Raw genomic sequence first — 22,493 nt, 5'->3', positions numbered from 1 at the left:
CCCCTTGCAATTTTCCACATTTTGTCACATAAAAACCAAAAACGTAAATTTATTTTATTGAGATTTTATGTGATAGACCAATACAAAGTGGCACATAATTGGGAAGTGAAAGGAAAATGATAAATGGTTTAAATTTTTTTTTTTTTTTTTTAAATATGTGAAAAGTGCGGTGTGCATTTGTATTCAGCCCCCTTTTACTCTGATACCCCTAACATCTAGTGGAACCAATTGCCTTCAGAAATCACCTAATTAGTAAATAGTGTCCACCTGTGTGTAATTTAATCTCAGTATACCTTAGTGAACAAATCGCATCATGAAGGTCAAGGAATACACCAGACAGGTCAGGAATAAAGTTGTGAAGTTGAAAGCTGGGTTAGGTTATAAAAAAAAATATCCCAAGCTTTGAACATCTCACGGAGCACTGTTCAATCCATCATCCAAAAATGGAAAGCGTGTGGCACAACTGCAAACCTATCAAGACATGGCCGTCCACCTAAACTGACAGGCCGGGCAAGGAGAGCATTCATCAGAGAAGCAGCCAAGAGGCCCATGGGAACTCTGGAAGAGCTGCAGAGATCCACAGCTCAGGTGGGAGAATCTGTCCACTATTAGTTGTGCACGCCACAAATCTGGCCTTTATGGAAGAGTGGCAAGAAGAAAAATATTGTTTATAGAAAGCTATAAGAAGTCACATTTTGCAGTTTGCGAGAAGTCACGTGGGGGACACAGCAAACATGTGGAAGAAGGTGCTCTGGTCAGATGAGACCAAAGTTGAACTTTTTTGCTTAAAAATAAAATGCTATGTGTGGCAGAAAGCTAACACTGCACATCACCCTGAACACACCATCCCCACCATGAAACATGGTGAGGGCAACATCATGTCGTGGGGAGGCTTTTCTTCATAAGAAACAGGGAAGCTGGTCAGAGTTGATGGAAAGATGGATGATGCCAAATACAGGGCAATATTAATAGAAAACTTGAGTCTGCAAAAGACTTGAGACTGGGGCAGAGGCTCACCTTCCAGCAGGACAACCTTTGGTGCATTCCTTCCCATATAACCAATATTCACACATCTGAAGGAACTGCTCTAGTGACAGTTCCTTCAAAATTGAGGCAGATGCTCTGCAAAATAGACTGTTGGCTAGGGGCTATTCTAAAACCTGTCTGAAACATCTGCACTGGAGTATGATCTTCAAATGTGTATTTTGCAATTTGCACACACAATAAAGAGCAGCACAGTGGTGGTTAGCACTCCTACCTTGCAACACTAAGGTCCTTAGTTCAAGTCCCAACCTTAACACTATCTGCATAGAGTTTGCTTGTTCTCCATGTTCTGGTGTGGATTTCTACCCACGCTCCAAATGCATTCTGGTAGCTTGATTGTCGCCTGACTAAATTGGCTGTAGTTTGTGTATGTATGCATGCATGTGAGATAGAGACCTTAGATTGTAAGCTCCTTGAGGGAAGGGACTGATGTGAATCTACAATATGTAAGGTACTGCATATATTTTAAGTACTATACAAATACCTTTATTATTTCACAGGGTCCAAACATTGACTAAGGGAAACAAAAAGTCAATTTCTCCTCAATGAGAAAGTGTTCCTCAAATACTTAAGTTAATTTGGACACCTTGAATCGCCCACGATCTCCAATTTCAACAGTACATTGTTTGGAAGTGAAATAAATATTGAAATAGTAGTTAACCACAACAGCAGTTCACAAGGACCTAACCCTGACCCTCCTCTGCCCCCTTCCCCCACCCCCCCCCCCCCCCCTAGTTTCTAACCTTTCTTCCATGGACCCTCTATATCTCCTCATTATTTCCTGTTATTTTATTCAGACTTTTCAGTTTTGTCTACACTGATTCTTGACGAGGAGCCGTAGATCTCTAGACAATTCCTCCCTCCTTCTTCCATTGAACATTAGTTAACTGATGTTTGAAACCCAGTGAACAGATCCATACAATGATAAAGGTTAACACCTTAATGCCTCGTACATGTGATGAGATTATTGGATAAATGTTTCATTTTTTCAATTTTTTTTTTCATGTTAGTCCCATATCGGAAATTAAGTGGTTACTAAAGTTACGAAAATTCTTGTACACCTTAGTGAAAATTCAGGAGTGCCATTTCAACCCGGGAGTACCAGATACCTGCTGGCGGTGTCTTAGCTCCCGGGGAACCATGCTACACATATGGTGGGAATGCCCTCCGGTGCAAAAGTATTGGCAACAGATATTCAAACTTTACTGTAAGCTGATGGCGACCTCTATACACCCCTCACCTGAGGTGGCTCTCTTATCTATGCTCCCTGGTACATTCAAATCCATCAAAAAATATATTTTACGACACTTCCTGGCGGCGGCCAGGGTAGTGATCCCCCGTCACTGGAGATCGACGATCATGCCTTCCCTTGGGGACTGGGCTATGGAGGTGGACCGCATAAGGGACCTGGAACGTCTGTTGGCAGAGGAATGTGGTAAAAATGAACAGTTTGCTCTCACCTGGACATCATGGTCCATGTTCCGTTATTCCTCTGAGTTTATCTCCTGGGCTGAACATGGCCTGGACGGCGTCGCCCTGGGTCCATGATGGAGTGGTTCTCGTCCCCTGTCTCTATGCCCCCTCTTATTTGTCCCTGATTCTTTTTCCTTTTTTTATATATTTCCATACACCCTTAGGAATACATCTAGCTAATGTACCATGGCTCCAACTTATCTAGTGTCCCTGAACTGGTGTAAGAACCCTACGGAATATCTTAGCCACAGATTTATATATAATTTTGTCTGGAGTTCTGCGCAGGGGTCAGCTTTGATCCCCCCTGGCAGTGCTGAAGACGAAAGGTTCTTTGGCTTATACGCTGTATTCATTTTACTCTATATGTTTGTATGTGTCTATATGTTTGTGTTTATTATCCCCCCCCTTTTTTTTTTTTTCCTCTCTCTCTCTCTTCTCCCTCCCCCCTTCTCCCCCACACAAGGATTACTATCATTAACGGTTTCCTAGTAGGCTTTATTTACCGTATATACTCGAGTATAAGCCGAGATTTTCAGCCTCTTTTTTGAGGCTGAAAGTGCCCCCCTCGGCTTATACTCGAGTCATCGCCGTCTGACTGCTCGATCAGCGTATCGAGCAGACAGACGGCGGACATACTACAATTTGAAAGCCGCGCCTCCTTCTCCGCCTCCGCCTGTGATAGGCGGAACACTGAATTTCCCAGCAGCCTGTGTTCCGCCTATCACGGACATCGTCTCATCCTCGTCCGTAGTACGAGGATGAGACGATATCGGTGATAGGCGGAACACAGGCTGCTGGGAAATTCAGTGTTCCGCCTATCACAGGCGGAGGCGGAGGCGGGGCTTTTGAATTTTAGAATGGCCGCCGAGGCGATCCTGGCAAGGCACGGGACGGAGGCAAGGCAAGGCAAGGCACGGGACGGGACGGGACGGAGGCAAGGCACGACACGACACGGGACGGAGGCAAGGAGGCAAGGCACGGCACGGGACGGAGGCAAGGAGGCAAGGCACGGCACGGGACGGAGGCAAGGAGGCAAGGCACGGGACGGAGGCTCGGGACACAGGTAGGCTGGACACACACACACACACACACACACACACACACACACACACACACACACACACACACACACACACACACACACACACACACACACACACACACACGGACACACACACATGGACACACACACACAGGGATGGATGGATGGAGACACACACACACAGGGATGGATGGATGGATGGAGACACACACACACAGGGATGGATGGATGGATGGAGACACACACACACAGGGATGGATGGATGGAGACACACACACACAGGGATGGATGGATGGATGGACACACACACACACAGGGATGGATGGATGGATGGACACACACACACACAGGGATGGATGGATGGATGGACACACACACACACAGGGATGGACGGACACACAGGGACGGACACACACACAGGGATGGACAGGCATATCTCACCCTCGGCTTATACACGAGTCAATAAGTTTGCCAGTTTTTTTGGGGGTAAATTGGGGGCCTCGGCTTATATTCGGGTCGGCCTATACTCGAGTATATACGGTATATGCTTTCAATCCGTTTATATATATCATAGACATGTTTTTGTACAGGCACATACGAAGCATACTGTTGGTGTATCTTGTTACTGCTTATGATGGTTACCTTCTCTTTCTCAACCTTTTTTCCTGAATAAAATAAGATTGAATTAAAATTCAGGAGTGATGTAATACATCGCATTTTCAAAGGACAACTGTAGCGATTAAACGAGAATAGTACAATCTGGTATCCTACAAGAAATTTTTTGTGCTTTTCCCATTGGATACTTTTGCATGAATTGTGATCGGATCTCGAAAACTGTGTACGAACGATCAGATTATTGTACGATCGCTTCAAAATCTGTATTTTTCTTATGATTTTCTGAGCGTGTGTATGGGCCATAAGGCTTGGTTCACACCTACAGCTGTGACTGAGCATGGGCGCGTTTGTGTATTTTAAATGCATCTGGCAGCCTATTACTGTAATTTGAACGGGCTGCCCTATACGTGAGAAATGCATAAAATACGTCTCTGACTCTATTTTTAAAATGCACTGTACAGGCTTGTACAAACTATAAGAAAATTGGGCGAACATTTTCGTCCGAGGAATGATCTACCATTTTCTGATCGTGTGTACACCACTTCGACAGCCGATTCTGAGATTTTCGAACAAAAATTCCCCCCAAAAAATATTGGGTACGGGTACACAATGTGTACAGTTTTTTTGTAAGATTATCATCTGAAAAATATCAGAAGCGAAAGACTGCGCATGATCAGAAACGATAAACGACAACAAAAAAAAGCCTTTGTCGTATGAGAAACAATGTGGAAAATGTAATCATTCGCCCACATTTCTTATATTGTGTACCCCACTTAAGAATAATGTCAAACTGTTTTGTACTGCCCTGTCTACTATGTACTGTGTGTTTAAAAACCTATTGAAACTAAAAAGTTTGTTTTAAAGCTAATTTAATATGCTTTACAAATGCAGATAGCTTTCAGAATCCGTTTACGTCCTGTAATAATATTGTACATAGAACAATGGTAGGCAGCAACCCAATTAGAAGCATGCACTTCGTAGCATGGAGTGGAGAGACCAGAGAAGTTTTCAGTTTAATCCCTGTGGGTTTCTGTACCGCATTGCTCTACGCTCTATTATTAGGTGAGCTTATGAGTGCTCCATCACCTGCATATTATTTTCTGCTCTTTTCCTGCTTTTCATACGACATGTATATACTCATGCTGAGTCTGTCATCTTATTTTCCGGTTTTGAATTATAAAACACCTGTTAGATGGGATTAGGAGTGAAGTCATCCTTATACTGGTGAGGTCTGTCAGCATCTAGTTGTGTGTTTTTACCTCCCAGGAATGAGGCTTCCATGTGGTCTCCTGAGCTCATGTCTGTCTGTTCTTGGACCATGTAATATATTCCTGGACCAGTCAATGGGTGTTCTGTTTTCCCCCAGGCTGACAGTGGCCAGGTCTTAAGATCGGAGCAACTCCTTTATAAAGACTGTGACTCTGTAATGTTTTTTTGTGTTCAAAGTCAAATCCAACTTAAATAAAACCTCCTGTTAAATCTTGGCTTCTCAAGCTACCGGGCCAGGCTTGCATTTATATAAAAAGTGCCCCAAATGGCTGGGCTGGGAAACCAGAATTTCAGATGTTGGAGAATAGGCTGCTCCCTATATATAATCTATATCTATATCTTATTTTCTTCAAAATCTGTTTAGTTCATTGACTTTTAAACAGCTGAAGGCCCATAATTAGTCAAGCCCATAACTAGCTTATTGCAACATTTTGCAGGGAAGTGAAGCTTGACCAGAGAAGGATCATTTTGATGCCATTGGCCAGCTTGAGCTATATTCCAAATTATGTAAAATCTTATGTGCAGGGGATTAATTGCCGCTGCTTGCTGTCATACCCTCTGCACTTCTCTCATTAACATACAGGTCCTGTTCATACCCTTTGTACAATTCTCACATATATACTGCTCCCTGTCATACCCACTTTACTAATCTCCTACAAATACTGCCTGTCGTCATACTGCCAGCACTCCTGTCTTGCATATGCTGCCCGCTGTCATACCCTCCAGCCTCCATATATCGCCGGCTCTTATAACCTCCACACTCATACCTGCTGCACTCCTCTACATACTGCCTATTATTGTACCCTTCAAACTCCTGTCACCCTTCCCACTCCTTTCCTGCACATACTGTCTACTCTAATACCCTCAGCTCTCTTCTTCTGCACATACTATCCTTTCTTATACCCTCCGCAATTCTCTCCTGCACATCCCGCTTCCTGTCCTACCCTTCACACTCCTCTCCTGCACATACCACTTCCTGTCATAACCTCCGCACTCCTCTCTTGCATATACGACTTGCCATCATACCTGCCATACTCTCTTCCTGCATATATTGCCCAAGGTCCTACCCTCTACACCACTCCCGAACACATACTGCCATTGTCATACCCTCCACACTTCTTCTCCCCTGCATATATTGCTTGCCATAATACCTGCCACACTCTTCTTCTACACGTACTGCCCACTTTGATACCCTCTGCACTGCTCTCCCCCACATACTGCCCGCTGTTATACCCTCAGCGTTCTTTATTAATATCTCCTGAAGATGCATATCCTGGATGTTGCCAATATCCCCAGTAACACAGAACTTTCCACAATTTTGTAATTTTACTTTCAAGGCACCCAGAAATAACTACAATGTATAGATAAAACAATTATAATTCGAAAAGGCTCATCATAAATTGAACACACATTTGTGGATTTTGGGAACCAGTCAGTTATCTATTGGGGGTCACTCCCATGATCTCTTGTATGCTTTATTGCCCCCCACGTAGCTGCTGGCCAAATAGGGCCTGGGTTAGGAGATGGAGCATGTTTTTATGTCATGGTTGACTAATTCCTTATACAACTTGTGTATGTAACCTGTGTATATATACATGGCTATGCCAACCCCTGAGGAAAAGAAACATTGAAGCACATTGGATTATCTCACCTAAGACTTATCATGAATCGTCACAAGACTGCACTGTGTACTATATCTGAGGCAGAAATTAGAGTGGTTTAATATGCTGGGTCATGTTATGATGGGTGATGTTTGTCTAGAAATGTGTCAGCCTTGTTTTTTAATCTTATGATTTCATGCTGCTTTTGTAATTAAAAAATATATAATATATAATGTTATACATTTGTAGTTATATCTGGGTGCCTTGAAAGTCCAATTGGACATTTGGAGAGTTGTATACCCTTGGCACTCCTCTCCTCCTGCACATACTGCATGCTGTCATACCTTAGGCACTCCTCTCCTGCACATACTGCATGCTGTCATACCTTAGGCAATCCTCTTCTGCAACTACTGCACGCTGTCATACCCTTGGCACTCCTCTCCTGCACATACTGCATGCTGGCATACCCTTGGCACTCCTGTCCTGCACATACTGCACGCTGTCATACCTTAGGAACTCCTCTCCTGCACATACTGCACGCTGTCATACCTTAGGAACTCCTCTCCTGCACATACTGCACGCTGTCATACCTTAGGCACTCCTCTCCTGCACATACTGCATGCTGGTATACCCTTGGCACGCCTGTCCTGCACATACTGCACGCTGTCATACCTTTGGCACTCCTCTCCTGCACACACTGCCCGCTGTCATACCCCTCACCCTCCTCTTTTGCACAGAACATTTGCTGTCATACTCTCTGTATTCCATTGCTGCCTGCTAAAGTATGTTTTCAGCATTTTTTTTTTCTTATGCACACTTTTGCATATACAGTAGGTATAGAAAAGAATCACCCCACTTTAAAATGAATCACATTTTGTTGTTTTGCAGCCTGAAATGAAGACATTTTATTAAATTTTTACATTACATTTTTATTTATCCAGCTTTATTTACTCAGTGCAACTTATGCCGCGTACACACGGGCGGACTGTATGGCGTACTTAGTCCATCATACAATCCAACGGACAGTCCGTCATACTTTCGACTGAACGGACTTGACCACACACGGATGCACAAACAGTCCGTCGAAAGCTTGCGCGATGACGTGTACAGCACGTACGACGGGACTAGAAATAGGAAGTCCAATACACAGCAAAGCACCCTTCCGCCGTGTAAATCCTTTCTGAGCATGCGCCATTCTTAGTCCGTCGAACTAGCCTACTGACGAGCGGATTGTCCGCTGAAACCCAAGTACGACGGACAGAATTTTGAAAAATCCGAAATACTTAGTACGCCAGACTGCACGCTGAAAAAGTCAGCTGAAGCCCACACACGAGCGGACTGTCCGCTGAAATGTGTTTCGACGGACTAAGTACGCCTTACAGTCCGCCCGTGTGTACGCGGCATTATAACACCAACTTATAACATTCAAGTGAAAGATATAACACCAACATGGCCGAAAAAAAATAATAATGAGACTAATATTGAATTATTTGGCCTCAACCACCAGCAATATGTCTGGTAAAAATCCAATACAGCTCACCATCCAAGTAACACCATTCCTACTGTAAAGCATGGAGGTAGTAATATCCTGGTATGGGGGTGTTTCTCTGCAGTAGGGACTGGAGCACTTGTCAGGATAGAAGCAAAATGGATGGGGCAAAATGCCCTCAAATTCTTGGGGAAAATCTGCTCCCCTCTGCCAGTAAGTTGTCAATGGGAAGAAGGTTTACATTCCAACATGACAATGACCCAAAGCACACGGCAAAAGTGACCACACAGTGTTTGAAGGAGAAAAAGGTGAATGTTCTTGCACAGCTTAGAGTCCAGACTTAAATCCCATTGAAAATCCATGGAAGGATTTAAACACTGCAGTCCACAAACAGTCACCATCAAATTTAGCTAAACTTGAGCAGCTCTGCATAGAAGAGTGGGCAAATATTGCAAAGTCTACATGTGCAACTTAGTAGAGCCATATCCCAACAGACTAAAGGCTGTAATTAAAGCAAAATGTGGTCCAACAAAATACCGACATAAGGGAGTGATGCCATTTTCAAACTCTGTGATTCTGTTTTTTAATTCAATTTTATTTTATTCATCCAGAGAACAAGAAAGGGGGGGGGGGGGAGTAAACATTACATACATTGGTAAGGTGCACCAACAATAATTATTCCATCGGGAAATATAATGCATATCCAGGTTACAAAAAAATGAAAACCTGTTAATAAGGCACATCAGGAGTCCACCTGTGAGAGCAACACCTGAAAACATTACAGGTTAAAGGAACATTCACCATCATTTCAGAGAAGGAAACCATAGGTGTCCCATACGTAGTGCATCAGTACAGGTTATATTGAGAAACTGTCCTAAAAAATATGTTGTAGGGGGTCACACTCTGAATCGGTAACACTGGGTAAGTCAAAGACATGGTACATTTGCTCAATGGATTCCTAAGGGTGTATATAGACATAGAGGAAAAGGAATAGGGGTAGAAAAGAGGGGGCAGAAAGATTAGGGACAAGAAGCACTCCAGCCTAGTCATGAGTTGATGTTGTCTAGTCTACTCTTAGCCCAGGAGATGAACTCCGAGGAGCATCAGAACATGGACCACCAAGTCCAAGTGAGAGGAAACTCTTCGTTTTTTACCATATTCCTCAGCCAGTAGAAGTTCAAGGTCCCTAATGCAGTCCACTTCAGTAGCCCAATCAGTGATTCTGTTTTTAATTGCTTTCTGACATGTTGGTGTTATAGCTTTCACTTGGATGTTTTAAGTTACTTTAGTAAATACAGCTGCATAAAACAAAAACTGTGTCCGTTTTCATTTCAGGCTGCAAAGCTACAAAATGGTATTATTTTAACCACTTGCCGACTGCTGTCAGCAAATCTACGTCGGCACATTGGCACGGCTGGGCAAAGTAACATACCTGTGCGTTACTTTGAATTTCCCGCCGTGTGCGCGAGCTCCATGCCCGCGGACTCGATCGCTGCGGGGATACCCGTGATCATATCGCGGAGCTGAAGAATGGGGAGACGCCAATGTAAACATCTCCCCATTCTGCCTACTGACAGGACACTGATCGTCTGCTCCCTGTCATCGGGAGCAGCTATCGGTGTCCTCGTCGCACACTGCCCATCCCCCAGACAGTTAGAAACACTCCCCTAGGACACACTTAACCCCTCCCTGACCCCTAGTGGTTAACCCCTTCACTGCCAGTGAAATTTTTACAGTAATCAATGCAATTTTATAGCATTGATCGTGTATTGATGCCAATGGTCCCAAAAATTTGTCAAAATTGTCCAATGTGTCCGCCATAATGTCACAGTCACGATAAAAATCGCTGATCGCTGCCATTACTCTGCCCTATTTTGTAGACACTATAACTTTTGCGCAAACCAATCAATAAACGCTTATTGCGGTTTATTTATTTTTTACCAAAAATATGTAGAAGAATATGTATCGGCCTAAACTGAGGAAAAAAACGTTTTTTTTTTGTATATTTTTGGGGGATATTTATTATAGCAAAAAGTAAAAAATAATGCTTTTTTTTTCAAAATTGACGCTCTTTTTTTGCTTTATAGCACAAAAAATAACCGCAGAGGTGATCGAATACCACCAAAAGAAAGCTCTATTTGTTGGGAAAAAATGGACGTCAATTTTGTTTGGGAGCCATGTCGCACGCACAATTGTCGGTTAAAGCGACGCAGTGCCGAATCGCAAAAAGTGCTCTGGTCAGGAAGGGGGTAAATCCTTTTGGGGCTAAAGTGGTTAAAGGGGGTTGATTCTTTTGTATACCGATTGGAAGATGTTATATTTGCTTTTAACTGTTACATCTGGATTGTATTATGGTACCCACTTACCTCTCTCCTTTTTGTCTCCTATAGATCCCACAGTGGTGTGCAGAATACTGCCTATCTGTTCACAATCAACATGGGACTGTCCTATGTACCCAGGTTCAAAAACAGACCGCTGTCTGGCTCGCGATGAGGGTGGCAGATGAAATGGATGTCAACATTGGACATGAAGTTGGCTACGTGGTGCCTTTTGAGAATTGTTGTACTAACGAGACTATCTTAAGGTTAGTGCTGATCCTTTATTTCATCCCTGTGCCTTGTCCAGCTGTCAGTTCACGCCGAAGAAGAAGGATGACGAGATAACCGCTCTGTGGCCAGCAAGTCGCTGTCGTGGAAAAGCAGCAGCCCATTCACTGGGAAATTTGTGTCTTGTACATCAGTTATACAGCAAAGGCAGTTACTCTGCACAGCCTGATTATGTTTTAATGCGTGCATTGGCAGCTAAAGCTAATTAATGTCATTTTAAGAAGTATAATTGTAAATCATTATTTGTTGGCATTCGTCACAATGAACCGGCTTTGTTGAAGGCCAGCATATTCACCTAATCACATTTTCCCTATGCTTTTACTGTACGTTTTTTATATTAGGGGGTGTTCAACCCCTGAGGGCCACTTAAATGATTTGGTAACTGGTCGTGTGCCACAATGAAATGAAATGGTTCAGAGTTTCAAATTTATTATTTTGAATAGCATAATGAAGATTGTATACAACAATCGGGATCATCATTTTCTGTGGGACCAATCCCCGTTGGATGTTTACCCACTGTTTAATCACAGTCATAAAAAAAAAAAGGAAAATGACCTGATGGGACCAATCCTATGAAAGGGGCTTATGGCTGCTTTCAAACTGATGCGCTGCAGTTTACCCGCACCGCGGGTGCAGTGCAGTACACCTGTGACTTTCCTGCAGGTTAGCTGTGCTTTGCCGTAGACGTTTCTTATATCTTGCAGGTGCTGTACACTTTTTGTAATCAAACCAAACCTGCAGGATATAATAAGTCTGTGGCTCAGTGCAGCTAACCTACAGGAAAGCTGCAGGAGCACTGTACTGCACCTGCAGATCAGTTTTTTCATTTTCTCCATCAGGTCACCCCCCACAGTTATTACCTTTTTTGTTTCCACTTGACCCTCCCTTCTAGATTGTAAGCTCTAACAATGAGGGCCCACTTATCCCTCCTGTATTGATTTGTATTGTAAGTGTACTATCTGCCCCCATGTTGTAAAGCGCTGTGCAAACAGTTGACGCTATATAAATATTGTATAATAATAACCTTTTTTTTTTTTTTTTTTTCATTAGTGCTCATATATGCCCATTGCTAAACTGTGATGTTAAAGGGGCAGTAAACTTGGTTTATTGAAAAGTTGCTGACAGGCAGCGTATTTATGATAGAAGAGACTCTATTGGTCTCTTACGTTATAAATGCTTCCTCCTGCCTGTCAATCGTCATGTTCACTGAGCTGTACATGCGCAGCTCAGCTCAGTAAACATTTCAGCCCTGATCTGAGCCGCTGTGATCTGACTCCGGTGCACATTCACGGGAGGGATGTCATCGCGACCTGGCCATTCAAATGGCTGAAAGCACGGAACCTGCAAGGAAGACCAGGTGAGAATGTAAGCGCCCGGGACCAGCTGGATCGATTGCAGCGCTGGAGGGCTCGGTTTGACAGGTAAGTATGCCATAATATGCTGTGCATACTAGCACATTATTGCATAACCCACATAGGGGCACCTAAAATGAAGAAATTACAGTAGACTCAACTACCACTTCAAATAACTGAACTTTTATCTTTCAGTTTCTGATGGCCTTGCTGGCTGTTAGGTTGCTATCCCAGGTGGAGTGATACCAAATACAATTTGCCTGGGACATGAGACAGCACTGTAGAGGAAGCATTGGCACCTGCTCCCTCTTCAGCTGCTTGCTTCCTCTGGCTCCGGCTCCATCCACTCTGATGCTCTGGGATGGCAGGTTGGCAGTACAAACAAATGGCCACCTCGCCCAACTTTAACTGGCCTCTGCATGGAAGGGTGACGCATATCAAACAAAACCAAAGAAAATTCCCAGCTCATCTCACCAACCAGCCTACAAGCAACCAAATTATCCTAACAGTTTGTGTTAAAAACAGGGGTTTAGTTTGCACACATTTGCAAATACGTGTGTAAGTTGTAGAGCCACTTCACAGCACCCCAGTATTCTCTGCAGTCCTAACTCTATACATTTTAGAGAGCCTCCACAGTGAAAGTACATGCATCATAATGGATCGATATAGGGCAGTTAAGCCCGGAAGCTCATCCCTCCTTAAAGGCACAGGGGCGAACTGGACACCCAGCATGTAGCACAATGGCAGCAAAGGTGTCCAGTGTGTTCCCTCACCAGTATTCTGACAATACAAACAAATGGCCACTGCCCCATCTACAACTGGCCTTGCTGCTTGTTTGTACTGTTGGAATACTGGTGAGGGAATGCATTGGACACCTTCACTCACATTGTGCCATGTCCTGGGTATCCAATGTGCCCCTGTGTCTTTAAGGAGGAGTGGGCCCCCTCCAGGCTTACCTGCCCTCAAACTATCCATTAGTATGCATGCGCTTCCACTGTGGAGGCTCTCAAAAATGTATAGAGTTGGGACTGCAGATAATACTGGGGTGCTGGGAAGTGGCTCTGCAGCATACACATGTATTTCCAAATGTGTGCAAACTAAACCTCAGTTTTTAAAGCAAACTGTTGGACAGGATAATTTGGTGGTTTGCAGGCTGGTAGGTGAGTTGAGCTGGGAAATTTCTTTGGTTTTGTTTGACATGGCGGGCCGGCAACCCGCAATCTGGGCTTACCGATCCACCATCCCAGAGCAGGAGTTCGCGGGCCACATCAGAGGGCTCCATGGGCCACCAGTTGAGCACCCTTGCTTTATGGTAAAAAGATTGATAAAGGCTACAGGAGACTGCCCCTGGCTATCGAGCAGAATTTCACTGGCTGTCCGATTTTCAAAGTTTAACCCTGAAAGAAATGCATCTGCTATGGCCATGTTATTGTGAATAGCTCTAACCCTAATCCATGAAAGCAGGCAATTACATATTCTTGTAGTAGTGTATGTGTAACATCCTGACATGTTCATACTGTGTGCTGTGTTGCAGGTATTGCACAGATGACATGTTACTAAAGGAGATGATGTCCAACCCTCTCCTATCCTGTTATGGAGTCATAGTTATTGATGATATTTACGAGCGATCGGTATCATCGGACGTTCTCCTCGCATTCCTTAAAAACATACTCTTGGCAAGGCCTAAGCTGAAAATTGTGCTCATCACCCCTCCTGAACTGTCTAACAAGCTAGTGACTTACTATGGTGGTGTCCCCCTCATTGAGGTGGAGTGCTCACATTCAATGGAGGTAGTCTACGCCCCTGGCATTCAGAGGGACCCTTTCCTCGCAGCCATCCGGCTTCTGTTCGAGATACATCACTCTCAGGAGAAAGGAGACATTGTTGTCTTCCTGGCTTGCGAACAAGTAAGTAGGTGTGAGTTTTGGTCTTTTTCTGCACATTCAATGCTTTCCAGAACAAATTACTGTGAGCTAAATAAATAGAAATTAGTGGATGTCAAAACACCGTCTGTCAGGGCTGCTTTTTCTGCCATCAGAGGTTTCTCAAACCTTCTGACTACTTGCAGTGGCACATTCAAGCTGCAAAATATATGAGTGCCTGTGCACAGTGATTTTTATGTATCTTGTATGGTTTATTATCATTTTATTTTTATTTTAGAAGGAACCTATAATTTTAATTACATTTTTAGATTTTATTGAATTTTTTTTTCTAGAAAATATGTTTTTTACCAAAATATATATCATTTTTTTTCCACTGTGGGTGTGACCTACGTTTGAGATGCTGTCTGGATTCTGGCATCAATGAATTGTTGAAAATGTAAGGCCCCTGTAGACTGTTTTAAATTTTGGACCATTCAGCAGGAATTTAAGCTGTGGGAGGCCCTGCAAGCACCACCCAACTCGAGAAAAGTCGATTTAAAAAATTGACTGGGCCAGGTGGAAAATGACTGGCTTAACGGTGACCACATCCTCTCAGATGCAGTCACTGTTTGGCAGCCCCATTGTATTCAGGATACTGTGGCTGTCTGAATTCAGTAGCTGGTAGTGGAGATTCCTTTATTCATGCTGTTGGCATGGTTGGGGGAATTGACTGACTGATTTTCACTTGTTCAGCCCCCTGTTGTAAATGGAGTGAATTTTTTTTATCTTAACACATCTGTAGTATTTGCTGGTTATCATTATTAAATTACTTATCGCTTCCGCTTGTTGACTGGAACTGCTTATGAAGGGTAGGCAGTTACTTAGGAAGGACACGGTTTGTTTCAATGGTTAAGGAAGGGCCGGAGCTATGGGGAACGAATGAAGTGTAGGGCTGGCATGGCATGGCAGGGTGGAAGGGGAACCATAAAGCATAGAGTTAACTTGTTCAAAAGAGATGCGTGAAGTTTACTTAAGTGATTGGTTGAGGTGATGGGGAGGAGTGTAGAAGAGTAGACTGCAGGAAGTGGTGGGACAGTAACAGTCAAGTCTGGAAGCCATCAGATGAACAGCCCTCTATACAAGTAGGGAACCATCGGTTGGCATGGTGTCCTCAGGTTGGGTGAGATCCAATAAAAGGACCAGGTATTGGTAGACCTCTAAGGTCTCTGGCAAGCGTGTCCCTGGGGTGGTGTTTTGCGGCTGGGGGCATGTATAGTTTGTTTTAATGCTCTTGTTATTTATTGGTTGGTTAATGTTATTTTGTTTAATAAAAATCCTGACGACCATTTAACGCCACCTTGTGTTAAGTCTTTTATTGTAGTTAAGGGGTGTGGAGTTTAGAGGGTTGTGTAGGATTTATATGGGTGACCCAAGTCATGTATCTTGTTGCACAATTTGTGCTTCTTTTCAGGAAATACGAAAGGCCTTTGAAATGATCCATCAGGAAAACTTACACATGAATCCAGCACTGGGAGAACTGCATCCCCTTCCAATCTATCCTCATCACAGTATGCCTTATTGCACGCCGTACGATGGGCTGGCCCATGGCGGCACTGACCATGGGAGGAATGTGGTGTTAACAAGCAGCCATGGTGAAGCTCTGGTCTGGATAAGCAATGTGCACTTTGTCATTGATATTGGACTGGAGAGAAGGAAGGTAAATTATTTGTTTCATTCTATATTACTGATTCTCCCAAAATATGTCTCAGTATTAAAGTATATGTCAAGCCAAAACTTTTGTTTTTGGATAGAATGGAGAAAGTATAGAACAACTGTCAGATTTTTACTGTTTTCCGGAGAGGTTTTTACTTCTTTATTAAAACCATGACAATGGGTTCAGCAGACAGTATGAGGGAAGTGAGAGAAATCTACAGACATCAATAAAAAGCTGACAGGGGTAATTTTTTTTTTTTTTTTCTGTGTTGCTGTTTGTGAATTTTTTCCTTCACTTCCTGTCTTGTAAATCTGTTGAGCACTCTAAATGAGCCCCTTATAACAGTAAAAGCCTAACAGGGTTCTAACCCCTTCACCTCCCTATCCATAACTTAAAGTGGAATTTCAGTCAAAATCTAACTAAGGCTAAACCTACTCCCACCTCTATTATAAGCCTATTTTATCTAACCCTGCAAGAAAAAGGTTTGTATACTTGCCTATTCTGAAGCTGCTCTGGTCCGGTTACATGATCTCTCCAGTGGTTGCTTCTGTTTAGAAGAGAGATCGCTGACAACGGCAGCAAATGCCTGGGAGATGCCATAGAGTAGACTTATTATAGGGCATCCACTGTCTGCTGTCCCTCCTCTCAAAGGTTTCACAGCACACTTACCAGCTAGCCTGCAAAACAACCCAATTTGACCCTGTCTAACAATTCACGTTTAAAGCAGAGGGTTTAGTTGCACGTGTCTGCAAATATATGCGTAAGCTGCAGTGCCCATGTCAAGGCTGCTCTGTGTCTTAACTTTATCATTTTCAGAGTCTCCCAAGTTGAACCATATATAGCAGTGGATAGATTAAGGACAGGTTTACCTGGAGGGCGCCCACCCCTCCTTAAAGGCACAGGAACACCCAGCAACAGCACAAATGACAGCTGAAGGCATCCAGTTAGTCTCTGTATCCAATTCAAGCAACCATTTTCCCTAATCCATGCCTTCCCACCTCTGCAGGTTCTTCCTCACCTGCTGTGGAGGACAGCCCATAATTCACACAGATTGTTCTGCCTATGCAGTCCCCAATTGGACTTCAATTTAGCGTCTTCTGTGTTTTGCAGGGTTCTTTTGAGCATCTCCAAATTATGCTCTTGCCACTCGTGTGCAAGCTTGTTTTTCTTCTAGTTGCTGTTACATTGGATTACAGGGTCCAAGAGTTGGATGTGCTTTCAAGCAAGGAACTATTCCTGGTCCTTCATCAGGATAAAGTGGTGTGGAGGCCTTGGTCCTCCTCCTTACCTAAGGTGGTTTCTTCATTCCACATGAATCAGAACATTGCTTTGCCACCTTAGGGGTTAATATACTAAAGGCAAGTGCAGTCGCTTCAAATGAGCTAAAGCTTCACTTAGCAAAGATTACCCAATCATGTGCAAGGAAAACAAAAAAAAAAATGCTTGAGGGTCCTCGCAATGGTCGGCCTGCTTCTCGATCCACTATTTCTAAGTGGATTCATCTGCTCTTGTCTCAAGGCTTTGGGGTCAAGGGCATGGTGCTTCCTTTTTCCGATGAAGGTCCATTCCACCAGGAGTGTTGGTGCTTCTGTTGTTCAGCTTAGTAAGGCTGTTGCCTGGTCTTCTGTTTACGAAGTTCTACCAGGTAGATATTCACTCCTCTGTAGATGCGATCTTTATTGGAAACATTTTGCAGGTGGCTTGTTGAGGGGTTCCCCACAGTTCTATTCTGTTTCTGGGTTTGAATGTGTTGGGCCTTGTTGCTGTGTTGCCCGACCCTCATGTTCAATGCTTTGGGGAATCCAAATTAGTCATGAATATGAAGCCCTCATATGAAGCTTTTCTTCAAGTACATCTTGGCCGTTCTTAATTTCTTACTATCAAACGTAGGCTAGTTGAGCTGAGTGGCATTATGCCCTGGGTAGACCTGATATTCCGGCTTTTTTTTGCCCAGTGTCCATCCACCTGAAGGGGGCAGCATAACCCAAGTAGTCTTCAATATGAAGTCTTCTGTGTCTTATAATGTACTCCAAGTAAAGGATTTTACAGGAAAGCAAAAACTACTATGTTTTCTCTTAAAAATGTAAGTGCAGAAAAATACCCATTGACCAGTGGGCTCTTAATTGGCTGCAGTGAGCTAGTAATGCTGCTTCTACTGTTCTCTTATGCTTGACTACAATACTTCCCCTCTTCATGCTATGAAGATGAATGGGGAATCTGTAGTCCACCAGCAGAGACAGCGCGAGTTGGGATTATAGTGCAGTAGAGTAAGGTGAAAGCCATTACAGGCACACTTTAACAGAGGGAAATTTGGTGTGCAAATATTGGGGGGGGGGGGGGGGGGTTCATCACTCACTGTTTGCATGGTGCACGTCTGTTTACATGTCAGCCTGTAAATTGGTAAATTGTAGGTTTATAATATTCACACCAGGATATTTGTTGGTTTCAGCACTATAGATTATCACTTTACTGAGGTTTATGATTAATTGGAGAGTACTGCTTCTCTTTTCTAAAATTATGGAGGAGCAATGTTGTCGTCGGACAGGACTACAGAAAACCTCCTTCTCCTCTCATAACTTTAGGGGAGGTGTCTCGTGGTTTTACAAAAAATAGTTGGGGACAGTATAACGAATAAGTCTGAGAAAGCACAGGAAGTTTTTGCACTTATCTAACAGATCTAACAAAAGGCTATACATGTTCTAGTTAACGGATCAAAGGGAGAAAATGGAAGACGTTTATTTGTACGATGTATCTACACTATTTGTGGCCAATAGCTTTTGGTAAGATGATATTCTGTGTACTCCAGGTGTATAATTGTGTGAGAATGTATTTGTTATATCGGACATTAGCGTGTTGCTATGTTCTTCTGACTCATTGTAAAATAAATAAAACCACTTTGAAAAGGAATTATTCTCAAATTACAAGTGTTCCCTTTTTTGACAAAGGGAACCTGTTGCTTAGGCCTCATGCACACAGTTTAAAAAAAAAAAAAAAAACTCTTTTATGGGCGTTTGGCGATTTATTTATTTATTTTTTTCCAACCTGTAAAAGCACTTCTATGGTAACTTATATGTCCATGCACATGTAGACGTTCACAGGCGTTTTAGAAGAGTATTTACAGCCTGGAAAAAATCAGAAGTTGCGTTCATGAGAGGAAGAGCAGAAGAAAAACAGCAATTGGCTAAACAATTGTAAACGCTCCTAAATGCTGGGCACGTTTGAGCTTTAAATGCATTTCAAACCTGCTTAGAAAAGCATCCAAAACTGTGTATTGCGTGTTAATTTCACTGGACAGAATATGAATTTATTCAGTGAAATCCATTAAAACTCAAATGCTTGACACATCCATTTGCATGTGCAATACGCAGTTTTAAACCCTTTTTTTTAAGCAGTTTTTCTCCTGTCCAGAGTTCCGGCATTCTGAAGGGCTAAACAGATGTCCTGTGTGCACGAGGCCTTAAAAGTAAGGAAAGAAAACTTCAGGTACTCCCAAACCTCAAAGGCATTGTAGTTGATGTAATCACTCTCCGGAGTTGGTCCTTTCTCCCTTGGCTGTTCGGCAGACGGAGCAGTTTGAAAATCTCATCCATACAGTATTTTTAGTGCTAGTAATTACTTAATATTAACGGACAGAGGTAATTCAACAGATCTCCATGAAACCGATCATTGATTTCTATGACTTAAATTAATGTCCATTTTCACCAACTCGTATGCTAAAATGTACCATGCTAAGCAGTTGGCCTTCTGTGTAGAATAGAGATGAGCTTAGACATCCTCCTAACTCATTTCTAACCTGAATTCTGTATTCCCACTTTTTTGTACTTCGAGTCATTCCCCAACGCTTCCGTGACATGCAGGGTGGGGAATGACACAAACCCACAGCTCATTGGATTGCTAAATGTTGTAAGTTTTGGTTAGAGATGAGTTCAGAGGATGAACAAGCTCATCTCTAGTGGGGAGGGCTGTATTAAGAAGAGGAGTTGGTAATACTGAGAGAAATGGGGATCACTACTACTAAATTACCATATATTTTATTTCATTATGAGAGCTCTTGGAATCTGTGCATATAATATTTGTGTGTGTATATATAGATTTCTGCTGATCTTCAAAATTTGCTTGGTTGTTTTTGGCATGGACGTTTTAGTGCAAGAAATGTTAGCATAGGAAATATTGGCCCAAATTGTTTTTATTGCAAGGCTAATACTCTTATTAAACTTGACAAAGTTTTTGATCATTTAGTGAATGTCAATTCCTAAACTGTAATCTTAAAGAAGAAGTCCCAAGAAAAAATGTTTTAACTTTTATTTAATCCCCCACTTGGTTGCGTTTTAATTCCATTTTGACGTTCAGTTTGGTCGGAAAGTTTGCAACCCCCCTGCTGTCCGATCACACTGCTAACAAGGACACAGATTGGTGAGTGTCAGCTTTGGTCCCTGACAGTAGAATTTGCTCTCAGAGCTGCCGAGCACCACAGATCACACAGCCTGAAGACTGAAGGTTGTGTGATTTACTTACTGCTTTTAAACATGCACAGCCCTGGCAGATGGATTACACAGCCTAGCAGTCCTGAATCATCTTTTTTTTATTACGAATGAACAAGTCGTGTCTTTGGGCTGGAGCTGCTAATGTCCTCTACATTTACTAGCAAACTGCAGCTCTATCAAACAGCCCTACGGCACTGATTAGATATTCATATTAGTATAAAAACAGCCAGCTTAGTGAGGGGACAGGGGATTAGTGCTAGGTGTACCTCCCTTTTAGGAATGCCCATAAATTGGGCTTCAGACTGGGGTGAAGCTGCAGCCAGCATTCTCGTAAATAAAGGTGCTTTAATCTGAATTGGGGGCCACTGTAATAGTGCGCACTTAGCAAGAACTCTTGTTTTTACCAATGAGTTCTTAGTCTAGGAGGGAGAAAGACCACCTTCGCTACTGCACATACTAAGATGACACAGAAGTGAAGATTCACTGTACACAATAGCTGCTTTAGTCTGGCCATAATGCCTTTGTATGTGACTTGCATTTTTATTTTGATCCCAGCAAAGGATTCAGACAAAATTTGAAAGGTCAATTTAAGAACTGTCAAAGTCAAGTGCAGAATTATCAGATGAACAGCTACTGCCTCCTATCAGAAGCGGCTGCTTTTAGGAGGCGTCACTGTATACATAATACAATAGGCAGCAGTGAAGATTCCACCATGTACCCTGTTTAGCTTGGAGGGGAGAATCATTTTGATTTTTCCTTGTTCAAAGAGAGAATGAGGCCATTTAAGGCTAGCCTAAAGCCCTGTACACACGAGTCGAATGTCAGGAGACAACGGTCGGTTTAAAAAAAAAAAAAAAACAGCCGTCATTCGGCCTGTGTCGGTTTGTCCAACAAAAGCCGGCTGTTCTGCGCGACTTCTATCGGATGTGCATGCTGAAAAACCAGCAGCCAAACAACTCCTGATCAACGCTTTCAGCCAATGGCAGAGAGCGCTGATCAGAGTGTTCTGGGGGGGCGTCCCCCTGTCAGAACATAACAGCTCAGCGGGGGAAGATTGCTGTTCTAACCTCGCATGGTTAGTGCAACGGCTTCAACCAGAGCTGACCATTTTTTTTGCTTGTGCAACCAGCTGGATTGGATGAAAAAAGCTGTAGTGTGTACCCGGCTTAACTGACAAAAACAATCCACCTTCATTGCTTCACAAAAGTACCAAATCCTCTGGTAGTCCTAAAAGCCTGTACACACAATCAGAAAATCGTACAAAAAATACCACTTTCGAAGTGATCGTACGATAATCTGAATTTTAGTACACTGCTTTTCCAAAGGGACAAATGTGAAATTTGTTCTAGTACAGTTTTCATCTGAAAATGCAATACAAATACAATACCTTACATCACTTCTGAATTTTTATTGTTTAGTAAGAGAATTTTCGTACCTCTTCATTTTGGATATGGAGACTAGCATGCAATTAAAAAAAAAAAAAATGGACGATCATTCGTCCCATTGTCTCAATAATCTCATCATGTGTACTAGGTTTAAGAGCACACTACAGTAGGAGAAAGTTGCAAAAACAACATAGCTGCCTATGTATCCTTTACCATAATGCTCTGCTTCTGTGAAAAGAAAACCGCTTTGGCTGTACTATGGCATGCTGAGCTTGAAATGCCAGCCAAGCAACTAGCGGTCAGCTTTTTATTATATTGCTGCAAAGAGAGAAAATAAATCTTATTATGAGATTTGGCATTGGCAGCCATGATCGTATAGCAAAACCTGAATATGGCAGACACACAATCAGTTTGTAAGCAACACAGAGCTCATGGGTGGGGCAGTTCATAGTCAATGGATAGTAAAAATATTCCTCAGAGAGCCAGCATAGAGAAGAAAACTATAAACTGCTTCTAAGGATTAGGAACAAAGGTCCATAGAGCTCCTGAGGAAGTCT

General features: G+C 42.9%; 1 protein-coding gene across 3 annotated transcripts in view; it reads left to right on the top strand.

Annotated features, from left to right (window-relative positions):
- The window catches only part of DHX32 (DEAH-box helicase 32 (putative)), a 196,964-nt gene that overhangs the window by 98,737 nt on the left and 75,734 nt on the right, over window positions 1-22,493 (top strand). For all 3 annotated transcript variants that reach the window (XM_077455499.1, XM_077455501.1, XM_077455500.1), the window contains 3 exons: window positions 10,924-11,117; window positions 14,026-14,398; window positions 15,825-16,070. In XM_077455499.1, coding sequence (XP_077311625.1) covers window positions 10,924-11,117; window positions 14,026-14,398; window positions 15,825-16,070 — 813 coding nt within the window. The remainder of the gene's footprint in view (window positions 1-10,923; window positions 11,118-14,025; window positions 14,399-15,824; window positions 16,071-22,493) is intronic.

The sequence above is a fragment of the Lithobates pipiens genome, unplaced genomic scaffold, assembly GCF_037356315.1.
Source record: "Lithobates pipiens isolate NorthernLeopardFrog02 unplaced genomic scaffold, aLitPip1_a1.2 Scaffold_25, whole genome shotgun sequence".
Classification (NCBI taxonomy): domain Eukaryota; kingdom Metazoa; phylum Chordata; class Amphibia; order Anura; family Ranidae; genus Lithobates; species Lithobates pipiens.
This window is presented reverse-complemented; position numbering and strand designations above follow the sequence as displayed.